This window comes from Strix aluco, chromosome 14 (genome assembly GCF_031877795.1).
Source record: "Strix aluco isolate bStrAlu1 chromosome 14, bStrAlu1.hap1, whole genome shotgun sequence".
Lineage (NCBI taxonomy): Eukaryota > Metazoa > Chordata > Aves > Strigiformes > Strigidae > Strix > Strix aluco.
In genome coordinates, this window is record NC_133944.1 from 10,606,919 (window position 1) to 10,625,485 (window position 18,567).

The 18,567-nt window shown below is 37.7% G+C and overlaps 1 protein-coding gene across 2 annotated transcripts; it reads right to left on the reverse strand.

Annotated features, from left to right (window-relative positions):
* Positions 1–122: 122 nt before the first annotated feature.
* NAE1 (NEDD8 activating enzyme E1 subunit 1) lies at positions 123–13,945 on the reverse strand. 2 transcript variants are annotated; one of them, XM_074839858.1, is made up of 20 exons: positions 13,867–13,945; positions 12,637–12,740; positions 12,492–12,552; positions 11,522–11,552; positions 10,862–10,933; positions 10,486–10,565; positions 9,231–9,340; positions 8,780–8,889; positions 8,136–8,198; positions 7,828–7,891; positions 6,789–6,880; positions 5,448–5,507; positions 5,228–5,361; positions 4,587–4,662; positions 4,200–4,239; positions 3,199–3,285; positions 2,089–2,181; positions 1,555–1,669; positions 1,430–1,479; positions 123–410 (listed from the first exon to the last, which is right to left on the reverse strand). In XM_074839858.1, exons 1-20 carry the CDS (start codon positions 13,920–13,922, stop codon positions 301–303), a joined length of 1,608 nt encoding a protein of 535 aa, XP_074695959.1. In that variant the 5' UTR covers positions 13,923–13,945; the 3' UTR covers positions 123–300. The 2 variants fall into 2 exon arrangements, with proteins under 2 accessions (XP_074695959.1, XP_074695960.1); XM_074839859.1 differs by having other exon boundaries at positions 12,488–12,552; positions 13,867–13,928.
* Between the last annotated feature and the right edge of the window lie 4,622 nt (positions 13,946–18,567).

Below are 18,567 nucleotides of genomic sequence, written 5' to 3' on the forward strand. Positions count from 1 at the left end.
TAAATTCAGCTCAGCTGCAAACCAGGTAAGTCAATTTGTAAATGTAACTTACCATGCCAAAGAACAGCTGCTGCTTTTTTCTTTCAAAGGTCAATCAGAACATTCAAGATTTAGAAAAAAAATTCAACATTTGGTATGATTTTATTTGTCCTCAGGAAAAAAAAAAAAAAGATAAAATCGTTACAAATAAAGGAACTTTAATTGGCAGGTAATACAGAACAGTCCAGTCAGTGGCAGAACACCACAGTATTTACAGGACACAGCAGCAGCACCTGGTGGCAACAAATGCAAGATCCTTATCTACAGCTGGAAAGTTGCTGAAGTCTGTGACATTCCACTGTAAATGTAGGTGTTATTAAAAATTACAAACTGCCCTGTAATGACTTTGATAACTTCCTGTGCAGCAGCTCCTGGAAAAGAAAAAAAAAAAAAAAACAGAAGGTAGTTAGCAGGTCATATTTAAAACCCAGTAAAATGTTATCTAGAACTCACTACACTAGAATTATTTCAGAAGCGCCCGATACAACTTGTAGGAGGAAAAAATGCCTTTCAGTACTTCTCACTATAAAAAACTCAGAAAGCTGTTACTTCAAAAGTCAGCTTTACATACACTTTGCTATATATACTTTCTCTCTCCATGTACATACACACACACAGTAAAAATGTGTGAGCAGACCCATGCCAAGTTGTGACCTCTATACACAAAATAAAGTTCAATTAAAAAAAAAAAAATCATATGCAGTTAAACTGTAAAATAAATTGAAGGGTCACTTCACCGGGATCCCTTTGTGTTCTCCTGTAGTATGAAATATTCTGTAACTTCTTCAGAAGATATCTTTACATATTTTCCTAAAGCACTACTCATACCAGGTTTCACTTAATCAGAAAAATTCCTACATCCATGGAGTATTTAATACATTAATAACTATCTTCAGCACTGCATGAAGCCAAATAAAGAGGGTAAGTTAACTGATATATCAATTTTGAGCATCCATTAAAACATATTTAGTTTTGATAATACCCACAGGTTGAAGGCTATTTATACTTAATAGACACTTAAATGTATTGTGTTAAAGGAAGACGTGTACCATGTTAGTTTTAATATTACTATAATTTATTTTAAAATTCAGTGTATCTTTCAAGCATGTTATTTTAAAAACACATTTTTAAGCTACTACAAGTCATCTACTGAGATTATTTTTTATTTGGTTTCTTTCACTGACTTTAAACCCTTGCTGTGTCCACTTTTTCTACATGGAGAATGAAGGGGAAGGATTTTGTTCTAATGCTACCTTTGACTACAGCCTGTGATTACAGTCTTTACTCTGACAATACAAAGTAATTAAAACAGTGGAGATTCTGACTCAAGTATGTACTACAGCAGGTTGGTTTGTCTGTATGGACCTTAGAAATACAGTGACATTCTCACCTCCCATGAAGGCAGCAATAGCATGTGGCTCAGCAGCTCCATAGCGACAACTGGATAGAGAAGTAAGAGTTAGTATTTTCAGGTCAGTTTTGCCAACAAAGGGACACTTAAGATATAATACTTACAACTCATGAACATAGTCATCTTTCACCACTACAGACAACCCATGTTCTTGTAAGAAACCAGTAAGACATGATTTCAGCTTTCCGATATCGTCTTCTACCTGATAGTTGTAGACACCTGGAAGGTAAGGTAACTGTTTCATCACAAAACTGTAACACCATACTCAATGTTTAATGGTTTAAATGGCAGTTTAAGTAATTTTTCTGAAAAGTTTCTAAGGCAATTAATGTATTAAATTATTAATACTAGACTAATTATAATTGAATATTCTGTTGATGCTACTCATGATGACAAATTACTACATTGCTGAGCCAACTCAGAATCCATGCAACCCATTTCAGTGGTATCAATTCAGATAAATTTCTTCAGTTCCTAAAGAAAAAATGCTCACTTTAATTTTCACATTTTTAAGTTATATTAATATGAAAACAAAACCACAACTAATGCTATATTTGAAGTTTGTAACTAATATTATAGTAACTATTGGATCTTTATATTTCTTTTGATGACGTTAAGTGACTCTGGTATTAACATACCTGGATATCTACCATGCTGCTTGTAAAATCTATCTACAGTCCGTAGCATCAAGTACAGCACTACTTCACTGTCTGGGTTATCCATCTGGGAAACTGAGAACAGCAAGAGAACTGGTTAGCTGGTACAGATGAAATGGAAAAAGAAACATTTTGAATTACTGGAAATCAAGTATTTCCCATGTGCTTAAACTGTAAAATCTGCAGTAAAAAGAAATCTTAATGAAAACAATCTGCATCTGAGAATTAAAATGAGTCAACTGTCAGATACATGACTTTGACTCCAGAATGTAAGACAGAACCATATGTATGTATTTGATATAAACTGTTCAGTGAAGATCATCACATTTTGACTCTTGACAGTTGCTATAACAATAAATGGGACACTCCTTTGTTATAATTTTGGGATTTGAAACACATGCTTCATATATTTAACTGTAATTCTAAAACAGGTCTTAAATCCCTTAACATACAGCTCAGTCTTTCTAAATACTACTACTTAAATCACATTGCATATTACCATTACCATATTCAAGGAGCTTTCACTTAAATTATAAATATTACAAAAATTATGTATACACAAAATGTATACACTTTGTATGTACATTTTGTTCAAAACAGGACTTCTATAGGCTTAAACAAACTTTGATAAAAAGTATTTCCAGCCTTTTTTAAAATTTATGCTGTTCAAATAAATAAAATGCAATATTAAGTAACTAGTTTGCTTGTTCACATACTGAAAAGATAGGTTGAGAGGGGCCAAGACAATTATTCTTATATCTTTGGTCAGGTGAAAGCACCTTTCCAGCTCTGTCAGAAATAAATGAGGTACAGAAAAGAGAAGTTTGAAGAAAACAATGTTTTATTTATGTGTTATCGAAAAAAATCTGCAAGACAAAAACCTGAAACATAGATCAATCTGTAAGGTTATTTCTGAACTTTCCAAACCAAATTTAGTTCAACATTCTAGACTTTAAAAAAAATCATACTTCTAGTTGATGCCAAATTATAAACATAAAACTGCATCATGAAATAGAAGTGTAACATTTTGGATCACAAAACCATTTCAAGTTGAAAATGCAACTAAAGTATGTGCCAAAAAGGAGTACTTACTGATTTCATCCTTGTTAAAAGTGTTTAAACCATATTCTTCAGACAGAGATCTACATCGAACCACTCGGAGAAAAGCTGAGTTGCTGCCTAAGCAGAGGGTACAGAAAGGAGAGAATGACCTACTTGAACGCGTCACCACTTAATATATCTTTCTAAGTCTGTATCTCTGATGCATTAAACATGCAAGACTAAAACTTACGTAATTTCATTTAACACTTTTCTGGTTCTTCCAGCTTGCAGTAATAAAATCTATTAAACTACATTTAGATCTATGATCACAAGTATTTTAGTGAAATACTTCATGCTTATTTACTTCTAGGATCTAAACGTATTTGCCACGATAATGTAACGGCTCACAACATCTGTAACTCTCAATTAATATTCTAACAGTGCAGCTACAAGCAGGAAAAGGTGGTTCTCCAGTATCACTGTTATGAAACAACCCAGCGTGCAGCTACTACCTAGCGCTCAAAAATGAACTGTGAGGTTCTCCAAACACCCAGCAAATGATCTATCAATGCAGTGGCAATGTGCTCTTGGCTATGCGCTTACAGGAAAATTTTTTTTATTTACTTAGCCAGGCTGCTGAGTGGACATGCATACATATACAGAACAGTCATAACCTAAAATGCCATCAATAGTACTCCTCACCACATCACTGTTCTACCTTTTCAGACTACCAGAGCCTGCACTCTGAAGTCAGTATCACAGAATGGGCAAGAGTGATTCAGTACTAACCACAGAAAGTAGAGGACATCTGCTACCTGTTGTTTGAACCTGAAAAAATGTCCCACCTTTTTTAAAAGCCAACCTTTATAGACTCACTGTTGAAAGTGGCTGAAAATCTGTTACTTCCACTGAAGATGACAGACACAACTGCTAAGCACTTATTTTAAAAATTCAGATACTGAGTTACTGATTAATAACTACATTATCATTCAAGAGTTTTTGATTATTTGATCATTTGCATAAACACAGCAACATATTCCAAGCATACTCACAAAGCAATTTTAATTCTCTCTCTGAAATAGATTCGGGTGCCTAAAAGAGAGAATATACTCATTTCAGTACATGCAGTGACCAGATAATTTATATTTTCAGAGATATTCATATATTCATTGTGAAACAACTAGTCGTTCTGGCAAAAAAAGATACCTTAAATTGTAAATAATATATCCCTGCATGCCTTTTATATGACCAAACCAGAAGTGATAAATAAACCAAACCACAGATATTAAATTTCACTAGAACTTACTTAAGCCTTTTGAAAAGAATTAGATTAATTAAGCCTTCTCTTTTCCTATCTGTTTTCTGTGACTTATTTCTGTACAGAACATCAGGGTAAGAATATTTCTATCCTGTCAGAATGGCCGTACATTTGTAATTACCTTGCCTAGGGATTGTAACAATTTAGCAGCATGGTTACCCACAGCAGCAATATCCTTCTTTGCTTTTTCACGGTATCTGTTAATAATAAAGAAGTCTTAATAATTACAGCATAAAGCCATCAACTTCACAGTGAAGACCATTTCTTTGTTATTACTACAAACACTCAGAGGAAGAATATTAAGTAGCTTCAGAACAACAGCCATATATAATTAGAATGAAGTATTTAGAATTAAGTATCTAGGAAACTAGAATTTCTGTAACCAGGTTGACATACATATTGAAGAGAATAACCGAAGGCTGTTTTTAAGCAACAATTTGCTTTGGACAGTGGTAGCTGGGTTATGGGATGTACTATCTATAGGAAGGTCTTTACTAAATCTGAAACTAAGGAACATGATCAGTTACCACTCAGGAAACTGGGATGCACTGAAGACTTAGGCCCTGGTTCCAAGCAGCTGATCACATCTATACAGGGAGCAGACAGCCCCAGGCTGTCATGCTTCCCTCACCCCTCCTCACCCTTGTCCCACATATACAGTCTTTTTTTGAAGTAATACAGGAACTCATGCACTTTGTGAGGTCTGGAGTCATCACCATTTACTACCATTAGTAACTATTCAGGAAAAAATTATATACTTACACATTTTGCAATTTGATAAATTTACTGGAGTCTGCTATCATATCAGGAATAGTGCCTCGGACAGGCAAGCTTCCTTGCCCCTCAGCTGCCACAAATTCCTTTACAGCTCGAGCCAAAACCCAGAAAGAGGGTGACTGCAAATGCACAAGAGAGTCATGTACACAAATGTTATTTATAATGCTTTTTCTACATTTAAGTCTTACTCTTAATTATTCATTACCTGCTCTGTGAGATTTATGCAGCGATCATCATTAAAAATCTCTTCAATGCATCTTGGAATCTGAAAAAAAAAATTGGGTTTGTATTTACTTGTCTTCTGATTTCTTGAATTATCTGAACACTTACTACATAGGTGATCCAACTCTGAGCAACCTCAGAGTTTCATAGCAAAATCTCTTCTGAATCTTACATAGTCAGTGCTTCTCAGATGTATTTCAAATAGTAGCACTGCCTGAGGACAAGGCACATGCTTCTGATCAAGATGAATGTTACAAACAAAATCTCACCTTATTCCCATCTCCTATATGGAAGATTTTAAAAAAAGCTGGTAGCAGCATCAGCAAAAGGTACTACCAGTCCCAGCTGCCCATGCTACCTGCTAGAGGCAGAGCAGCAAAAAGGCTGGGGAAGTGAAGAGGAGCTGCAAAAGTGTGTTTTGACTCCTTAAATGCTGCAGTTCAGTCTGGCACACAACCTCAAATAAATCACCAACAGTTTGGGATATGGTTTGAGGTGGCTCAGATGTCAGCACTAAGGTTTACCCTGCTACTTGCTTGGGAGGTTTAAAGTGACTGTCCAAGGAAGGATCAGCACAGCTCAAATAAAAATGGAATGGAATCTAGAATCACAGAATGTGCTTTTACTTCATGTAGCTTTTGCAATTTACCATGGGTGAGAGATGAAGGAAATCAGAGGTCAACTCTAAACCATGACCTACCACTTCAGGAGTATTTAGAACAAGAAAACTTCACTTTTAATGTTTTTAAGCTTGACCAGTTTATGAAGGAATTTCGTAACGTTTCTTTAAGAGTAAAGAATCGAATTTGCTGAGCCAAAGGTCCCTCGCAGCATTTCATTTCTATACAGAATACTACAGCAAGCAGCTTCAATATAGCACAATTTCAACACATGCTTTCTGAGTCTCTCTCCTAGCAATATATTTCAATCAGACATCATCCACACCAACGACTGCTAATTCTTTATAATTGTATCAAGCACTTTACAGTTTAATCTGTAAAAGAAAATCTGATAAAGTCTAAAACAGGAATATACTACTAAGGAGCTCTGGTTACTGACTTATTCTATACTTGAATTCAAGTCCTCAGGAAGAAAGGGTAGCCTCCTAGCATGATCAAGAAAATAAAAGAATTTCTATAAGTTACAGTGCCACCTAGTCTAGGTCTATTTTACTACACATTATTTCAATTTTAAAAATAGTACTAATCCTGTTTTACCTAAATATAAATGTTGCAAATAGAATTCCTGTCCTAGAAGTGCCGAATAAGTTCCAAAAAAATGAGATAGTTGAAATTTCTTCTATTTTGTCATATGTTTATTTTACCTCTGTGGTATTTAATGCTGTGTTCACATTTTTTATAGCTTCTTCAAAGTTCTCCTCATCTTCTGGGGTCCCGTTTTCATTCTTTAAGATACCTTATTGAAAACAAATTTAAAAATACACAATCCCCTGAATTCCATTTTATTTGTGAGAGAAAGAGTAAAGTTTCATAATCACTTTATTAATGTAGATGGTGGTAAAAGGCAATTCAGCTCTCCTTTCCATCCCCAGTTATGTTGTGTTGGTTTTAGTCAAACCTGGCAAAGATTTATGCACTCACACTGCAAGCCAGACCAGGAAATGGACTCCACTGAAAATGTAATTTAACCAAAGGTAATTACTACAGATCAGATCAGTTCCCTAGTCCAACCTGGGGATAAGGACAACAGAACCACTCAGCAACCTGCACACATGACAGCTTTTAATGAGTAAATACCAAAAATTCAGTTAATGTTTTTACCTTACAATCATTTAAGATAATTTATTTATAGATCTTAAAAATGCCTCATTAATTTTAGCACCTGTAAAAGGTATTAGATTGAAACATCTGCAAAAATGAAGTCTATTGACATAGTGGTTACAGCGTATTCAGTAGCTACATAATCTTTCTCTCTGTCTAGACTAGTTCTTTAGAACTGCAGTGATTACCAACAGTTTGGTGGGTCAAATGACCAATGAAATATTTGCAGCTAGTAACAATTTCAGCACCAAAAGCCACTTGCTTTCCTCACTGTCACGTTTTCCATGTTAAACATCAATATTTTCTATAGGATTTTCTCTTAAGGCCTCTCCTCCCACCCAAACCAAAACATACTCTTGATCTTAAACAGCAAACAGTAAAAAACACTTGTCAAACTGCATTTTTAAGCAAATCTGAACTCCTAAGATCCACCTGTATAAAACAATCATTTAGCAGAAGAATCATAGTATATGCTAGCAGATTTTCATATGTTAACCCTGCAAGAACTTCTCATTATTTTTCAGATTATTGCCTTATACGTTTCTGCCAGTATGACTAAGTTACTCCTAGGACATGTATTACCTTGCCGAATCAGTTGTCTGAAGGCTTCTTTTTCTTTGTAACTCTTAGGCAACTGATCACTTTTCTAAATTTAAAAACACAAAAACATTTTGTCTTTAAAATATCTACTACTAACCTCATTGTGTTCAGACTGCTGAACATGTTTGTCATCATTCACATACATTCATTTGTATTTCAATTAGTAATTTTTTTATAATACCACCTTGTTTTCTTTGTTACACATTGCCAAAATAATAATCTAGTTTAGAAAAGACATATCTAAAGTAATAATAACAATAGACTGATGATTATCCAATTTTGCAATATACCTCATTGAACCATTTTGTTAGATACTTGGCTACAATCACAATCCATGGAGTGTGGCTATGGTCCTGTAATAGAACAGGAGAGAAATCTTTGTTAAGTTGAGGAAAAATAAAAATAGGAGACAAATTAAAAACCTATTTTAAATGTAAACTCTTAACATACCTTCCTCTATTGTAAAAACACAGTACACATTCCAGATTTTGATTCAGAAATAGCATTCTCTAACTACTATAAAGCAAATTATTAAATTATTATTCCTTTACTTAAAAGAAGGGTGGCTGAGCCAAGTTCTCAAACATTTTTCTGGAGTAGAACTTACATTATGCACAAATACCCACACTGCAAAGCTTTGCAGCAATAATCATAAAAATGAAAAAAAAGGGGGGGAGGGGGAATCGATCTAACAAAAGATCAAGTTGTCCAAGAATATTCCTTACTTTCCAAGATCCCCACTTGCTTAAGATTTAAGTACATACTGTAACATTTGGTGCAGAGGCCAAAAATAGTACCTCGTGACTGATTCTACAGTTGCCTCTGCTCAGATGAGACTCAGCACCAAAAAAAGTCATCTGCCAAGTCATTTTCACAGAATCCCTGTTCTATGTCTGCATCTGTCTTAGAGCACATAGTGCACACACATACCAACCTTTTTGTCCATATGATCCAAGTCATAGGACTGAATGTGTTCCCTCAGTTCTGGAAATGGTTTGTCCAGTCTCAGATCTTCTAATGTATTATCAGGATGGGATTCAACAACTGTGAAAAAAATTACGCAACGAATTTCACAGCTTTATGTCCAGCCTTCAAAACAGAGCTATACATCAAATGCAGTGCATCTCCTGCTTGATTAACTGCTTAATTCTCAAAATAAGTGTTTTCTGTAAGTTAACTTCAACATCAGGATAATCATTTTACTATTTGTTACAGTCCATAATTTCTATGCATTCCTCAAAGAATGCTCCTGGTGATGAACTGCAACTATTTAAGACTTAAATACTAAATACATTACAAGATTGAAAAAAAAAAAAAATCAAAGTGACATTACATATTGAAGCATTAAACCTTTTAGGAAAGCCTGAATCTCAGAAAACTCTAACCTGTATGTTCTTTAATAATGACTCTCATATAACCAACCAGTCCATATGTCCTGCAGACCAGGAGAGGAACGTTAGAATTCCAGAGAAGTTCAGCCAAACGCAGCAACGTACTGTAAGGAAAAACATTTTTTGTTTTTCAGACGTACAAAAGGACAACAGTTAACTTTAGTTAACTCTTGCACAAGTCACTCATGAAAGAGAAGTTTTCTATGAGAGCGCTCTAATATTATCATGATTCTAAGCACAAAAGGCAATTCATTTTATACATTAATTTACACTAGGTTAGAAATGCATTTATGTTAGCTTACTTATGTTTAACTCCATCCTCCCAAATGCTCCAAACACCAATTAAACAAAAAACCCCAATGAGTTGTGAAAGAAGGAAAATAAGAATTAGATCTATGTGTCTGTCTAAACCAGGACAGTGTTGCACAAACATAATTTCCAGTAGGGGCAATTCCAACCAGAGGTTTTTGAATAGCACATAAGAAATACTCTTTATTCACGAATTCCTGCACGGCATTCACCACTTCTAAGAGGCAAGTTGGCTCTCATTTCTGTAAGAGACAGCATCTCTAGCTCCTCTATTAAGTAGGGGAAGGGAGAAAATATATAAAGTATGAACAACAGCCACTTTCTTACGAAAGCAAGATTTAACTATTCATCTATCCAGCAGTGTCTTGCTTCTGGGGAGGCAGCTTGCCTACTGAAACAGAAGTACGGTCTTCTCCCCCAGCTTTCTCAATACTGACAGTTGTCATTTTTCATCTGTACTGTTCACTGGAAGGCAGCATGCAAGAGGCCTCTCGGCAGGAAAAGGTAAAAACAAGAATCAAGAACTTCTGGTCCTGACAAAGCTTATGTGGGCAATATAATTACGTACACAGGTAAAATGAAAAGAGCTATACAAAGGATAAATACATTTGCAAAAATCTAACGGTATCACAGACCCTATTATCTGTTAGGGTTTACGTAAGAATACTTGTTATACTGATTTTGGACCAGAAACAACTGTCGCTACAAAAGAGTACTACTTGACATAGACAAATACACCTAGGAGTCAGGCATGGCTATGAAAGATTTTAAACTATGTACTAACATATAAAAAGGTCCACAGAAAAATGCCATCATTTACTGTAACCTTCCTTCACAAAGTCCTGTTTCGCCTAAGTTTTCCTGCAAGAATATGCCTGCAGATGAAACCTGCTTTTACAACCAAATGAAAACAAACAAACAACTTCAGATGATTGTTTACCTTTCTGGTAGTTGTGTTGCAACCACCAAGTTAAACCGACTAAAAAAGGAAGGGTCATTGTCTAGAAGTTTTTCTGGGCTCTAAATAGTAGGAAAAAAAAATAATCAGGAAACACTGTGAAAATTTCTGAATACACAGCAAGTCTGTTCATCATTCAAAGTGTTAAGTGAAAGCTGTAAAATTATGAGGAAGTTATAAAATGTTTAAAATACATAAACTGACTTTTTGCAAATAACCTAAGATCTTCCTCAAATGTTGTTTTATCATGAAGCTACTCAAAATGCAACATCACAAAGACAACACATAGCTATTATTTCCTACTGTGTGTTATCACATTGTATAACAAGAAATGTACAACGCATTTAGGAAAACAAACCTCTTCAACGAAGTTTCCGGCAACATCACTATTCAATTCTTGCAAGAGCTCAGTGGCACTCTGGGCACGATTCTGTTTTGGAACAATCAAAACAATGTTTAACCTCTCGAGATGCAATTTATGTAGTATATCAGCACTACATATGCTACATGCTTTAAATTAAAAAAAGACTTCATCATAAGCTAGGATTTCTTATCCAGGCCTTGCTTATGTGAGGAAAAAATAAATCCCTTAACAGCAGGTACTTGTTTGAGATAATTTTTAGTAATATCATTTTAAAAACAAGAATTACATGACAGCTATTTATTAATTTCCAGGAGTTACCTATGCCTTTAGTACTCTCTTGGTTTTGTGATCCCCCCCGCCATCCACTTCTCTACTCTTAGCTTTACTCCGTCAACCACAATTCTCTTCCACCTTATCCTTCCAAAGATTTTATTAATGATATCCTGTTCATTTTTTCCATCCAATCTTGTCAGAATTGAGCTTATCTTCTCACTTATGAGCAACTAAAAAATAAGCATGGGGAATTATGTCAAAGAATAAATAAGATTTTAACCTATACATACATGTTTTTAGCATTACTCATAATATTATGTTTATTTACCCAATACTTTCATGCTTTCAATACACCTAAAGTGACATTTGTTATCTCCTCACCTGACCAATATGGGTTTTTTGCAGAAAGAAACTGGAAAGGAGACAAGAAAGAGTTATATGTGAAGTTTTATCTTGAACAAAAACAACATTAAAGCCACATTTGGAGTGCAGAATATGTTGCTGACTCTCATACACAACAAACCAAGTTCCCCCTTAAATGTCCTTTTCTTCTGCCCACCACTGTTATATTTCCCTCATGATCAGTTTCTTAAGGAAACTTTCCAATGTCTGAGTCTCAAATCTGAAAAATAAGACATGCCCAACTCCTCTAGAAGCCAGGATCACACTGCAGATTCTTTTTCACTCGGCTAATTAAAGACCCATTAGTACTCATGTCTTCATGTAATGAAATGGCCTTCCCCCTTGTATATCCCCTGCAAGACGACAGATATTTGTAGGTATCTACATGAAGTGTAAGAGAATGTGATCCAGAATTAGTAAACAAATTATTTTCTATGGGCTTTGTAAAGAGTTTCTTATCCTTTCCCCTGCTGCACACAGCATTTCAAAGCTATCAAAGGTAACAAATGGCTATCAGTCATGGTTTCACAATGACAAACTAATGAAAACGGAGTTATTTTCATCATCAAAATTACAGAAAATACTGGAACACAAGTAAATCTTGAGTTGTTATATCTCAAGATTAAGCAAACAGGCTACTTTTAAATATTTTTATACTGAGTAGACCATTGTCTTTATAAACTTGATACATGAAGCAAATAGACCTGTAAGATACAAAAACAGCAGCTAAAAAAACCTATGTAAAATCTTGCAGATAATGTCAAAATGGCTGTGCATGCTGTATATGCCACAAACATCCAAAACCACAAAAGACTTGGAGAAACATATAGAGTACTGTAAAATTATTAAGGATTTTATAGGATTTCTTAACAAGTATAGAGACAGAACTACTTAACTTATGAAACCCTGTTACTTCTCAATTTGTATCAGAAACTAGTAACAAACCTACTTATTTCCAACATCTTCTCCAGAGACCCGACTCCCATCGACAATTGTAAATGAACCAATACCTTGGGGGAAAAAAAAATACTATGAATAACTAGGCATTATGAAATTATCAAATACATTACAAAGAAAATACAGAAGTTACTTACCTGGTAGCACTAAGTTTTTGAGTATTTCAGTTCCTGTCGCTGTTGCATTTATGACACAAACATGGGCAGATTCTAAGGCTTCTTGTCCATGGTCACCCCACAATCTATATTGGAATAGAAATCAAAACATCATGAAATTATTTTATTTCAGATTGTAAAGCCAATATAAAGAAAAGAAAAAAAGTTAACCACAATCAGAGGCTAGCACAATACTTCCTGTCCACTGTTAGAGGGACTAAATAACAGTCACCAAAACAAGCTTTCCTTAAGAAAACCTACTGTGACAAACTTGAAACTTTCTAAAGAGCAACCCAATTTTACTGATGTTTCACTTTCTTCACCTTTATACTCTACACCCTATGAATGTGCACACCTTTTCTGTTATAACATATTGAACTTTTTAAACGTCAGCATGGGTCAAAATACTCCTCACACAGTTTTGCCCTAAAACGGAATGCTCTCTTTTTCATATGATGAATACAGTTTTATGGTTTTTTGTAATTTATAATCCAAGACATACAAATAGATGAAAACCAGTCTTGATGAGTTTGGTAATGTATTTAAGACATCTATAAAATAATATTCAGGCGAAATTGTGACGTGACTGTACTCGGTCACAAACGCCCCACTGATTTCAGGCGGGCAGTGATGTTACTCTGTCCACCTGCAACAAATTCAGTTACTCAAGAGACACAGCAAAGCATTATTGCTACTACCACGACTGTCGAATGTACGCGAGCGTGTGAAAATTAACCCATGCCATACTTGAGAAACCGGCTGTCTCCCGGACAAGGCGCCCTGCTCTCGTTTGACTTTGCTCTGTTCCTGCCTTTCTCCCCGTGCCGGCACAGCCAGTCACGCAACTGCTCGGCGAGGCCGAGAAGCCGCCGGCCCGACCCGGCCTGACCGCTAGGTCACAGCGCCCCCTCCCCCGCGGGCTCCCCCCGCGCCCCTCAGGGCACGACACGGCCGGAGCCGGCGGCTGCCGCCCGCCGGGGGGGCTCAGCGGCGAGGGCCCTGCCCGCACGGCGCAGCCCCAGGGGCCGCCCGCCGCGCCGATCCTTACAAGCGGCGGCGGCCTGTCGCTTGATCGGGCAGCCGTGGCCGCGGGAGGGCGGCGCGCGGGCTGTGGCCCCCGGCCCGGCCTGCAGCGAGAGGCGAGGCAGGGCCGGGCGCCGCGGCAGCCCGCCCTGCACCCGGCCAGGGCGGCGGCAGCCCCCGCCGCGCTACCTCAGCTGCCGGTCGTATCGCTGCTCCTTGAGGGCGGCCCTGCCCGGCTGCGCCATTGCCGCACGCTCCCCCGCGGCGGGCGCTGCGCAGGCGCGGGCGGGCGCAGGCGCGGGAGCGCGGGGCCGGAGGGGCGCGGCCCGGAGGGGCGGGGAGAGGCGGAGCCTCGCGGGAGGGGCGGGACCCGCCAGGGGCGGTGCGTGGTGCCGCGGGACCGGCCCCGCCTCCTCCACCGCCTCCTCCGAGCTGGGAGGTGCCCGCGGCTCCCGGGCACGAAGCTGCGGGCCCGGCCCTGCCTTGTCCCGGGGAGCTGGCCCTGCGCGGCGCCGTTAAACACGGACACCGCCGCGCCCTCCCTCCTGCCGGCCCCGCTAAAAGCGTCCTGCGGCCCGGCTGAGCGGGGCGCTGGGCTGGGGGCTTCCAGCCGGTATGGTGGGTTACCTCAGGCTGCGCTGCGGGGTGGCAGGGTTCCCCCCGGGGCTCCTCTGTGAGTCACGGGCGCCGCTTCACTCTCGGGAGAGAGGTGAAAGAATTCGTGTTGACACGGAGAGTTTACTAAATGCGGTGGGGATGTGGGAAGAGCTGCCATCATTGTTCCATGGAATTGAGACAGCGATTTGGAAAACGGTAGAAAAAAATGGTGCTGAGAAAGCAGCCTTGATGGGAATCACGAGCATAGAAACATAAGATGCTGTTTCCTTCAGGAATGTGCTTCTAAAGATACGGTGCCATTTTCAAACTCATATTCAAAATGGGTATTTCTCCATCTCAGAGCCCACTTTCTGGTATGATGTTCTGAAGCATTTTCCAGCAGTCTGAGTTGGAAGCCCTGCTGATACCCACATTCAGAAAAATCAGTCAGATATATTTTGCTGAGATGGTGGACATTATTACAATGATTTCTCTTTAGTATTGAGACAATAAAATCTGAAATCTACTGTGTCTATGTACTTCTGTTATGAAAATCCATATAGGATCAACATAGATTGTACTATAAACATGTACAAAAGGAAACTTTCAGATCTTTAAAAATGTCAACCAAGGTTTCTGGCACTGTTTCAACAACAAAAGAGAGGTCCTAAAATGTGTGCATCATTCCAGCTGATTTGTTAGCCCATAAAGGGGTGTTCTGTTGTCTTTCAAAATCTGCTTCTCTCTAATAAGTTCAACTTGCTATTTATCTGATGAAATAAAATATACAACAGTACAATTATAATTTAGTGCTTTATACCTTGCAGATGATGTAAAATGTCATACAATACAATATAGTGCTTCCTCTTTTGTTTTCCCATATACAGTATCTCCTCCAAAGTTCATTTTTCTCAGGCTTTGTGTTTGCTATGTCACAGTAAATCCTTCCTTCTGTTGAAATTTCAGTGACTGTTACAATATTTGTAGGAACATTCTGTTCACCAAAATCAAAAGTTGTCTCGTTCTGTTCTTGCTCTGTCCTACAATTATACAGTTTCAACTGGACAAACCATAAATTATAAGAATTATTATTTCAGACTTAGTTCCAAAATATAGTCCTCATTTCTGGTATAAAGCAGCCAGGTGTGTATAGCTTTAAAAGTCAAAGACAAGTCATAATAAAAAATGGCATGTGAAGGCTGGGAAACTCCTAGGGAGTCAGGTGCCTCGTTCTTCTTTTTCTGTCCCACTTTCCCAAGAATGTTCCAAATAATTTCCTTCTTTCCTCTTGGCCCATATTTTATTCAAGTTTTTTTCTCTTGCAAAATTGTCTGTTAATTTTATGCATGTTCTTTTTGTTCTTTTCTTCTCAATCCCTTCTTTAGGGACCTTTTTTTTCCCCCCTTATGTCATGAAGAGACTCCCAGTAAATAAATGTTCCCTTAGAAATCTCATGAGTCTCACCGTGTAGCTGTGGGAGAAGGATTGCCACTTTCAGCTCCTGAAGTTACACCGGATGCATGAGAATCTCAATATATAGTCATCACACTTTTGTGTTTGCAAATAAAAACTTGAGAATATAAAATCTGAAATTTCTATTGTCAATCAACAAGTGTAGGCAGTCACTTTTAAAATAAAATACAAAAAAAAAATATCTGGAATTATTCTGCTTTTTAATGCTTAGTGTTGGCAGTACACCAACTTGTTTATATTTACCTTTAAAAGTATTTTTGTGCAGTTTCTGGATTCATTATAAATTATTTTAATGCACACATAAAGAACAGATGTCACTTTAGTATAACTCCCAGTTGGAAACCACCAGCATTAGTAATGGCAATGTAAGAAGAGAGATGAGCTGCCTGGATAAAGATACTCTTTCAAGAACCTGAGGTGTAGGCAAGGTCTGGAGTGATGAATGTTTTAACATTTAATCTACCCCTACCTATTGTACTTCAAAGGCTCTAGAGTGAGCAGCCTGTACCCAAACTGATTGTATTTCTGCCATATTTTTGTTATAGGCAATGACACATCAGACACACTCATATGCATTAAAGAAGGCACATGACACCTCGTTCAAATGTTTGCCATTATTAAAGATGCTCAGCAAAGATAATTGCCAAGTTACTTAAGCAAATACACTTAGGGTGCCGTTTAACCATTCACCTTGGAACCAAATAACTATTCTTTCATTTTACATCTCCTAAACTGCAGCTCTGCCCCTCTACAGTGATGCAGTAAGATATACCAAAAGCATTATCCTCAAGTGATGTAATCTCTTTGCGCGAATACCTCCCAATGACTCCAGATCTGTATTCTAGAGACAACTTGCCTTAGAGATTCAGAAATACAATTTCCTCAAACCTGCAAAGGTTAATATGTTCAATGTCTATTTGGCATTCTGATCTTACTTGGAGCTTTCTAACCATAATGGTTAGTTCTTATATAGCAATTTTAATAAAGGGAGCTCAGTTTCAATCATGAAGAAAATTATTCCATATAAAGGGATGGGAAAAACTGAAGCGTTTGTTGTTAGTTCAGTATCACAACATAGTGACAGGTTCAGAATAAGAACCCGTGTATTTGTCCTAGGCTGCTGCTCTGTTCACTCATCATTACTGTCAAAGAGGAATAAAACCCTAAGTATGAAGACTGGGGAAGATGGAATTATTCTTTAAAGTAGCTTGAAACATTTCACTGTAGTGGATGGAATGATGTCTTCCTGTCATTCACTGCTAAGCAGACACTTTTGAGATGTAGTCAAAGCCCCTGAGAAATTTGTGGAAATCACGAGTACTTCACTTTTAGCTCAGCATTGGAGAAATCCACTGTTTAAGAAACTACTACTCTGTTCTTCTCACTTCCATAAGTGCAGGAGTGTGATGTAATTATCGTCGATTCAAGCTAGTAAAATTGAGATCAGAATTAGATTACTACCACAATTTTTGAAGTGATAAATGATCATTTGAGGATAGAATCAGTGAAAATCCATACTTAGAGGCAGCCAATATCAAGAGGCATCAGGGTTACAGAATAATGTGATGTTCATATAAGCAGCAGTATTACCCTAGCTTTAAGGAAAAGTTAATATTCTCCTCAAAAAGAAAGAAGGCTGATGGATGGGGGAGCACAATATACTGTCATATACACACTGGCTATCATTTATAGCTAAAGTTTTACTCAAGCTCTTTTTGTCTTTCCTCTCAGGTATTGTCATTCTCCTTTTTCACTTTTTCTAAATCCAACCATTTAAACCTCCATTTTATGGAGGCCACTTCCTGCCATGTCTTCATGTTCATGAGACTCTTGTCTCAGAGTTCTTCCTATGCCCTGCCTTTGTAGTCCACATCTGTAGACATCTATGTGTTTTTGAATGTGAGAAGATAAAAGCTAAAGTGATGAACAGTGTCAAATGCATGTAGGCATTGGGCCACTTCAATGGCACTGTGCTCTGAAAGCAAGATCAGAGCCTCAGTTTTCAAGTTTCTCTTGAAAACAGTTGTTCAGTAGTTTCTATCTTGCATACAGTTTTCCCCAATCTATAGTCTGCTTTTTTCACATAAAAAATTCCTCTTCCATTTCTTCTTTTCACTGGTAAGTTGGTATTTTTTGTACTTTTTCCCATGGTCTAGAACAGCTTTCCTGACTATTTGCATCTGACTGACTCTGTCTACATCTGGCTTCCCTGTCTACAAACACGGCACAGAGCCACACAAGAATGCAAACCAAAGCACCAGAACTTCTCACAGCTCATTTGTCCTACTAAGCAGCAAAGTATTGTAACCCAATGGCAGCACCGCTGTACTACTTCCAGTGCTGGAGTCACCGGGAGTGTATGTGTATAGACTATTTGGCCACAGACACACCTGCAGTGCCAGTGCCTGGTGTGTGTGTCAGGCCTAGGCAGAGACCTGAGTAGGTCATAGTAGTTTAACAGAAATAAATTGAGAAGTTGACCTGAGTAAGTCATTGTAGAACTACTCTGTGGACTCTTTTATAGCAGTTTACATCCTTTATTGAGTGATTTGGCTTGCATCAGTGAATCTCAAAGGGTTTATAGCTGAATCCTATGGAAAGCTTCTGAAAAAGGAAATTAATCTTACAAGGCAATACCACAATATAAAAGTTGCATAAAATGCTTTCATTGATTTTTTTCTTCCATTTTCTTGATTGCATAATAGAGAGATCCTATTTCTGTGTGCTATTGTCTTTGTGAAAATCAATATGTTTATAAAATGTAGCCTCAACAGACAGCGTTTCCTCAGATCTGACAAAATTATTTCCAAGGAGCCATTT